The sequence below is a fragment of the Podarcis gaigeae genome (assembly GCF_964106915.1).
Source record: "Podarcis gaigeae genome assembly, chromosome: 15".
In the NCBI taxonomy this organism is placed as follows: domain Eukaryota; kingdom Metazoa; phylum Chordata; class Lepidosauria; order Squamata; family Lacertidae; genus Podarcis; species Podarcis gaigeae.
The window spans coordinates 18,582,095-18,591,146 of record NC_139692.1 but is presented as its reverse complement, the minus strand read 5'-3'; the positions used below and the strand labels follow the sequence as shown (position 1 = coordinate 18,591,146).

General features: G+C 44.1%; 1 protein-coding gene across 1 annotated transcript; it reads right to left on the bottom strand.

Moving 5' to 3' along the window:
* Window positions 1–3,598: 3,598 nt before the first annotated feature.
* LOC310832790 (nicotinamide N-methyltransferase-like) lies at window positions 3,599–7,223 on the bottom strand. The gene is made up of 3 exons (XM_083714921.1): window positions 6,960–7,223; window positions 5,171–5,378; window positions 3,599–4,132 (listed from the first exon to the last, which is right to left on the bottom strand). The coding sequence occupies exons 1-3, from the start codon at window positions 7,114–7,116 to the stop codon at window positions 3,703–3,705; spliced, it is 795 nt and encodes a 264-aa protein (XP_083571047.1). The 5' UTR covers window positions 7,117–7,223; the 3' UTR covers window positions 3,599–3,702.
* Window positions 7,224–9,052: the final 1,829 nt, after the last annotated feature.

Sequence of the window (9,052 nt, the reverse complement as noted above, 5' to 3'; positions counted from 1 at the left end):
GTTTGCCACTTGCCCTGTGCTTTCCTGCTTTTTCATTTGCCCCGCTGCTTTCCCTGGGGAAACCCGCTGTTTACTGCTGAATGGGAACAAACATCAATCTGCAGAAAAACCAACTGAGAGGTAAACAGTGAGTTTTCCCAGGAGGGAGCAGTGAGACAAGTGAAGGAGTCCTGAAATTCACCTCTGTGCTTGTGAATGGGAGAGACAGCCTACTAATAATAATGATGATGAATAAATAATAATGATTAGTTGTCCTGCCTATCCTTCACCACAAAGTCCCAATGCAGGTTACAACAGTGTAAAAACCTAGTATTAAAATCAGATACTCCTTGTTTGAAGCGAAGAGGAAATTCTCCAAAGCAACCATATTCATGATTGGCTATGTGGTCAGTCAACCTTTCTACAATTTAGATGAGAACTTGCTAGACAATTTCTCCCCCTCTAAATGTGCATTGGAGAATTCTTCTTCTTCTTCTTGCAGAAACCACTGGAATAAATGAGGTGTTAATTGATATTGAATGGAAGGCAGTTTTATATTGTCCCAGATTGAACTCTTAGCTCTCTCTCGCTGGCGCTCTCTCTCTCTCTCTCTCTCTCTCTCTCTCTCTCTGTGTGTGTGTGTGTGTGTGTCTGTTTGGGTCAAATAAGGTGATGTCAGGAGTGGCCTGGAAATAATATTTCTAGCAATGTCAAAATAAGGCAAAGCTTCTCTGCAATGGCAGAAGCTATCATAAACTAGACCTGGTGGTTTTTATACACATCAGCAGTGACTCCCTGCAAAGGTTTTGTTGCAGTTTACTCAACAGGCAATTTTCAGCTGTTACCTGTTGCATGTAACACAAATAGAATAGACGAGGTTTAAGCAGAATCCTTTCATCTGGCATTATTCTCATTCACCTCTATTGATTTCAGGGATGGTGTTCTAATATGCCAATGGTGTGAAAAGCAGATTTGAGCAATTTTGGTCATATTTCCCTCCTGGAGTACTAGGAACATAGTGGCTTTGTGGCTTATGCCTCTCTATTTTCCCTAAAAACTCTGGCTTCTAACACCTGAGATATTTTTTATGACCCACCTCATTTCTGTAAGTTGTTTTTAATATTGTGTTTTAATTGTTGTAACTGCCCTGGGAGCTGAGGGGGGAAGGTGGGTTCATCCTTGCCCTCATCATCTGACTAATCATGTCCTTGTTGTCAGCAATGCTTGACAACTGAATTCTCATGGTCTCAAAATTATTTTTTGTTTTAAAAAATACAGCTTGCGTAAATGGTAAACATTGCCATCATCTGAAAATGCTCTCTTGTCGGGGGGCCACTAGGGGGCGCATTGGAAGATGGCCGACAATACCATCTCTCCGACCCACACGGGGTAATTAAGAGGCTGTTATGGGAGTAGGCAGCCTCCCTTGTTGCCCCAAGGAAATGGGGAACACTGCCCTTGCCTGCTGTGCCCATAAATCACCCCCTAATTCGAAAGAAGGGGGTGAGGGCCCTAGGCAGAATGCTCCCATGTGGATCTCGGCTCTCCTGGACGCTGTCTCTGATCGTGCACTAGTTGCAGCAATTTGGAATAATTAATTACAAAAGAAGCAAATGCACATATTTCAAGTGAAGAAGGGGAGTGAAGTCTGCTAATTTAAGTGACCTCTGCAAAGGAAGATGACGGGCTGGAGAAAAAGGAATATTTTACGATGAATATACACCAAAGGCGGGGTATGTTGACAATGGGGCTGAATGGGGGGGGGGGACTTGTTTACTTTCCTTCTATGTGATTTACAAGAACCTCTCCTCATTAGAACCGTCGGTTGAACTGACCCAAGCAGGATGATTAAGGTCTGTGTGGAGAGAAACTTTAACCAAAAGTATGCTTTATGGAGACCGAGAAGCAATAAGAGCTTTTGGGAATGGCGCAGCAATTAATTCGGAGTCGCCATCTTGCCAAAGGATTTCTAGCCAGGAGGAAGAACGGACTTGTTTTTCAGACTGCATTCCTAGTGAATCTCCTCAGAGGTTTTGAGAAAGGAGGCATATTGGTGAAGATTAATGACGCTAAGACTGTTTTGATGTATGGACGTGATGTTATATGGAAAACGTCTGGATATGGCTACTGGATAAAAAAAATAATATCCACGCAGGATTACAAACTGTTCTAACCAACTGTTCTAACCTATCAGAGGTCACAAAGAGAAAGGAAAAATATATGAAAATAACAACAAGAGATGTGGAAAAATAATAAGAAAGGACTGGATAGTACTGTGAACATCATAAGGTTAGATTTGTGGACATTAAAACAGCAGTAAGAAGCAAGAAGTTGATTGGATCCCTTCGGAACTTGAAATATGGGTACCCCCAACAAAAATTTAAAATTTGGCTGCGTAATTTGGAATTTATGTAATTTGGTTTGATTTGATGTGATTGGTCAGTTAATAAAAAAATATTCTTAAAAAGAAAAGAAAATGCTCTCTTGTCTGGTTTCAGATTTTTTATACATATATTTGGTCACATTGCATATGATTGACAATGTTCAGAATTACATAAAACATACTGTATACATTAGCCAAAAGGAAAGAAGTGATTATAGCGTTACATGCCGGAATGAACCAATGCCATGTATATTCCAGATTATAATTCTGCAGGTAATGCAGTAGCTCATTATTATGCACATTGCTGCAGGATATAAAACCTATGCCTACTACCAAGAATTTCACATTAGAATTTGCAAAGCTGTGAACATAATGAAGAAGATCCACTCCCAACCAGCGTAGGATACTCAGCTGCTGCTTGAGGGTTTCCCCCAGGGATCAGGGGGGCCACAGTGAGAACAGGAAGCCGGACTAGATGGGCCATTGGCCTGATCCTGCAGGGCTCTTCTTAAGTTCTTAAGCTGTAGTTTGTATGACTGTGTCATGAGAGGCAGGCCTATGTGGTGATCAGGTAGCAGAATTCCCAAGGTTATTTGTGTGTGTGTGTGTGTGTGAGAGAGAGAGAGAGAGAGAGAGAGAGAGAGACTCCATATCCCTATTTTCCAGGGACAGTCCTGGATTTACAGAAGCCGCACTAGTTTCTGATTTGATCTTTGAAAGTACAGCGGTACCTTGGTTTTCGAATGTAATCCATTCCGGAAGACCATTTGACTTCTGAACATTTGAAAACCGAGGTGCAAAGGTAGGTCTGCAAATTCAATAGAGAAAAATGAAGAGAGAAAAAACTCAATGGAAGCTGTTTGACTTCTGAGGTGCATTAAAAAAAATTTACTTCCAGATTTTTGACATTCGAAAACCAAAACATTCGGCTTCCAAGGTGTTCGAAAACCAAGGTACCACTGTAACGCTTTTCCTTAGAAAATCCTTATTTTCACTGAAAAATATTGGAGGGTTTGATACATGTGTGTATAGAGATAGAGATAGAGATAGAGATAGAGATAGAGATAGAGATAGAGATAGAGATAGCGATAGCGATAGAGATAGAGATAGAGATAGAGATAGAGATAGAGATAGAGATAGAGATAGAGATAGAGATAGAGATAGAGATAGAGATGATATAGATATAGATATAGATATAGATATAGATATAGATATAGATATAGATATAGATATAGATACAGATATATAGCTGCCCTCACACTGATCTGCATGTGTGGCTATGTCTGGACATTATAAGATTATTGCTTTCCTTTGGCCTCCTGTCATTTCCCCACAAGCACCTACACCTTGATACGTTTCTGGGCAACAAGGAAATAGACATTCTTACAATCACTATATGTTGGTGAATAGCTATTTTTGGCCTCTTCAGACCATAAGATATCAAAGCCTGCCTCTGTCACTGCACTGTCTACAGTTTCCTTCTCAAGGTAAAGGCTGAAGAACATTTGCTCGCCAGCCATGTAGAAGCTTCCTCCGAGAGCTACCAGGAGCACAAGGTGCCCCCCGGGCTTTACAAGGGAGCCAATGTTCCTCAAGGCGGCACGGTAGGCAATGAGGTCTTTGCACGCAGCCTCCAGGCAAAATGCGGAAGTCACACAGCTAGCTTGGGCCACCACCAGCGGAGCCAAAGGGTTGACTTGGGTCACGTCACATTTCAGCACTCGCCGGATGGTGCTTCGTACCTTCTCTCCCTTTTCTACCCATTTCTCCCTGGGGAAGAGCAAAGGTGGGAAAGAGCAGGAAACAGTGAGCATGCAAATCTCCTTTTCTGGCAAGCCATCAACCTCGTCCCCCTGCAGGAGCATGTGAAATAAAGCAACTTCTTTATTAAAATATTCAGCTACCGCTTTCCCAGTTGCTGAAAGTGGATTATGAAACTAGAAGGGGTGTGAAAAGTGATTTGCTGCTGCTGGTGGACGGCACGTGCCTTAATTTTTTTGCACTGGTCAAATTGGCAGGCTTTTGCAGCAGTATGAAACCTGCCAGCCTTGTTTGGAGGTGAAATGAGGATGGGTGCGTACAGGCTAGCTACCACATTCTGGTCCCATCCTAGGTTGTGGCCATATTTCTGTTATAAGGAATATGCGTTCTAAAAACAGCGGCAGAAGATTCTTGCAGCACCTTTAACACAATCCTAATCAGGCCTACTCTGAAATAAATCCTATTGAATTTAGCAGCGCTTACCTCTGGTTATTGTTGCAGCCTAAGAGATGTAAGAAAGTAAGTCCACTTTATCAGATGCATGGAGATTATGTGTTTGTTAGGACAAGCTATTTAAAGCAATACACAAATACCTCCCTTTCTGTAGTATTCCCAGTGGCGTAGCCTAGGTTGTCAGCACCCGGGACAAGGCAAGTAATTTGTGCCCCCTAACCCGTGGATTTGCGACCCCTAACCCGTGGATTTGCGACCCCTAACCCGTGGATTTGTGCCCCCTAACCCTAACCCCCAGATGTTGCGCCCGGTGCGGCCGGCCCCCCCTGCACCCCCCACGCTACGCCACTGAGTATTCCCAAGTGTACGTCCCTGAATGGTCACTCTGATCAGAAACCAGAATGTTGTGCCCCTCTATAAATGTTGTTACTTAGTATAAACTTGTGGAGAAACTATAGCTGCAATGTCCAAATCTATCAAGGATGCTGCAAAAGAGAGTTCCCAGCATTGGCAAGAGGTTGCACTAGATTGAAGTACTTTCAAACTGTAGGGTTCCATGAGTTTATTAATGAATGGAAGGTAAAAGCCCAGTACCTGTCTCCCTCCAGCTCACACACATATTTCAGAGCCTGGCTCCAATCAAAAGCATCTGGGTCCTTCTTCAACCACCTCTTAATCTCCTCCCTGTTCTGGTCAGTGTAATCTGTGGCAATGATCTCTCGGAAGGACCCGCAGGAAGAAAGAAATTGGTAGATAGTGGGTCCGCTTCCAATATCAATCAGAGTGTCTCCTTTAACGCCATCTGCATTTGAAAACGATAATGAGGTTACTGTTACACCCACACCCACACACCCGCACGATTCCTCATCTTGCCCACATTTTGTCTGCCCTCGCTGGGATGATGATGGCATCGTTTGCACAGGGTGACAAATTGAAGTGTCAGGAGACTTATTTGCTCATGGGGTCTGAATCATAAGATGCATGCTCTTCTATGATGCAAAGTTCCTAGATAATAACACAAGCTTGGTATGCCTATATGTCCAACTGTATGCACTAAAATATCCTCTTCCTCCTCATTAACAATATTAATTAATATATTTAACCACCACTGTGCATGGGGCATTATAGAATGCAACAGGGAGCTTACAGGCTCAAATGAGGCAATGTATACTCCCAAAGGGTACTCCTCCCACCCAACAGTTATGCTGTGGGCAGGAAGACAATTGTAGTTTTTCCAGTGCTACGGAATATCCTACTGCAAGCTGGAATGACTGCTCTGATATGAACTTGCTTGCCATACACTTATTCATGCAAAACATCTAATGTCACACCTTTTAGGGTCAGTGGCCAATACAGTTTTCCCTGGAAGGAGAAACCTTTGCCTTCCAGATGTTACTGGCTGGCAATTTCCATCGCCCCTGCCTATTGGCCATGCTGGCTGAGAGGCGTGCACAACCATGGAGGTTACACGTTGCCCAGCAATGGCCAACAGTGATCAGATGCAAAAGAACAATTGGGATTTGTTAGGGCAGCTTCTCATGCAGAAGGTTGAGCAAGGTGCATCCATTTCATGCATGTTTTCCAAGCAATTTCCCCAAATAGAATGCATCTTTACCAACACATGGATTTTTATGCATGCTTAGATTAAGCTGGTTTGTTTTTTAAAAATGCTACATGCTTTTCTTCCTCATCCCTTCTTTTTTGAAATCATTGTACTTTTATTTGAACAGAATCATAGTCCATTTCATCGCAGTGGGACTGCTGTGGCCGGATGACTAGCTCAGTCTGCTGTCTAGAAGCTCAGCACTGGAGGGCAATTTCAAGGCAATCCTCCTGCTCTCTTTTCTTAGGGATTTGCATCTTTAAGGAAAAACTGAACGGGACAGAGGATGTCCAGAGAGAGGATCGTTCCTCTGGCACTCCTTCATGTGAGGGCTGTCCTTTGCAAAGCTGGACATGCAGCCATTCTATGAACTGAACTATTCCAGCTGGCTGTGGAAAATTTGATCAAGGAAGTGATTGTTTGGATCAAAACAAAATTCTTGACCCGGCTGAATAGCAGCTTGGGGACCTAGCAAAGGGGCAATGAGCCCTCTTGGCCACTTGCCCAGTGAAATAACAAATTGGTCTGAGAAGTGACCCACTGGCTCACTGTCCTTGGCCCCAACAACAAATGCTCCAGGGCTAAAGGGTGGTTGATCCCACTTCTGCCTCCCACCATGATTCTTGTGGGAAAGGGATGACCTCTGCAAATTTTGCAAAAGGTGGACACGCTTGTAAAACAAAGAATATTAATTTGGAAGCATTCTCTCCATCATGAATGACAAATTGACAAAGCTCAGCCAGCCCACCAGTGCCAGAAAGCAGTCTATGGGGTACTCACCCACGGTGAAAGTTTTGTGGAATTTTTGCAGATAAAAATTTAGGAGAGCATCTTCTTGAGAGCCGTCTTCCTTGCTGAAGGAATAGTACATTTTTAAATAATCTTTTGGAGCAAAATGCTTCCCGTAAACATCTTTCCCAGTGAAGTCCCCCTCCATCCTTCCTCCAAGTCTGCAATACACACAAATGACATTTGTGCCTTTCCATTCTCATTGATCCAATCTCCCACCCCACCCCAAAACATATCCCTGACTATTCCTGGAATGAAATCTCTGTCCAGTTGTGGACGTCATCTGGGGAACATTTGGAATTATTAACAAGATAACTCCTGCAAGGGCCAAATTAAATGTGATGTTGAAACAGCAGACTTCTGTGCATGCAGAAGGCCGTGGGTTCGATCCCCAATGGCAACTGCAGGTAGGACTGGAAACTCCCTGAATCCCAGGGGGAGCAGCTGCCAGTCAATCAGCAGAGATAAAACCAAGCCATTTACCTTGGCAACCTTCCATGGGGCTCCATGCTGATGAGAGTGAGCCCATGGAGGGGGCTGTGGAAGAGGAAGAGCAGCAGGTTTCCTGTGGAGCCATGTGCCCTTTCTCCTCCAAGGCCCTGCCATTCCTCTGAGCCTTTAAAGGGTCCTGGTGTAGCTTCTCCCAGCCAGGCCCTTCCATCAGGAGAGAAGGGGGAAGTCAGCCAGTGTCCTGCCCACCTGGAATTGAGCCAAGACTCTCGTTGAGGTTCTCCTGTTGACTTTTACTGAGACAATGCTTTGGTACATTAGCCCAAGGCATTCTGGCAACACCCTATTCTTTGCTGCACCCGTGTTCATGCTTTGAAATTCACAGCATCATAGGTTGTTTTTTTCAAGTTTTATTGTTTGGAATATTTTTAAAATGTTATATTTTTGTAAACCATGTGGAGATTTCTCTGGCATTAAAATACAGGAAATAAAAAATACTAACCCTAGAGATACGTGACACCACCTAGAAGCCTCTTCATATGTAGCTGTTGTTAGGAAGGATGCATCTCCAGTCTCCAGTTAGAGATCTGGGAACCCTAAACATGTATCTATGCCCTTTTGACATCTTCGTTTCCCACTCTAGTTTCCAAGAGCTTTGGTGTGCTTTTGAATGCCAGCTTTGTTCAATTTCAAATTGTCTGACACATCAGCATGCCTGAATCCACAGTTCAAATCACACAGGAATTTCAGAACAGAAGTTCAAGACCCAGTCCAAAGGCTAAAGTTAAATGTTCGATTGTGCAAGAGCTTCCCTTCATTTTTTGGCTATGAGCCCTTACGAGAGGATCCTTCTGGGCAGAGATTTCGCAAAACTTCCATGAACTATGCCAGGACCTTTAAAGGGGAAAACACAGAACTGCCCAGTGGTATGTGATTATAATTTACGCACAAAGCACTACGGCACACCCATGCATTTTCCTTGCGTGTGCATACATGCTTAGACGAGTCACATTGTGTGGCGCTGTGGGTTAAACCACAGAGCCTAGGACTTGCCGATCAGAAGGTCGGTGGTTCGAATCCCCGCAACCGGGTGAGCTCCCGTTGCTCGGTCCCTGCTCCTGCCAACCTAGCAGTTCGAAAGCACTTCAAAGTGCAAGTAGATAAATAGGTACCGCTCTGGTGGGAAGGTAAATGGCATTTCCGTGCGCTGCTCTGGTTCACCAGAAGTGGCTTAGTCATGCTGGCCACATGACCCGGAAGCTGTACGCCGGCTCCCTCAGCCAATAAAGCTAGATGGGCGCCGCAACCCCAGAGTTGGTCACAACTGGACCTAATGGTCAGGGGTCCCTTTACCTTTACCTTACAGAGTGGAAGAAAACATTCAGAACTGGGAATTTGACAGCACTAATGCAAGGGTGTTGTTTTGAGGCACCCCCCTTTTTACTGGAGCTGGCATTTCTTTTGAGGAATATACCACATTGGTGCCAATGGGAGATACCCCTCTTGTGCAAAATGGATGGGATTTTCCTGAGGGTGATAGTACAGGAGGAATGGGTCAATCCCCCCCCCCATGCCTGCCACAATCCCAATAAATATCACGTCTCCCAGCTGATGCTATTTGCGTTTTTTGTAAA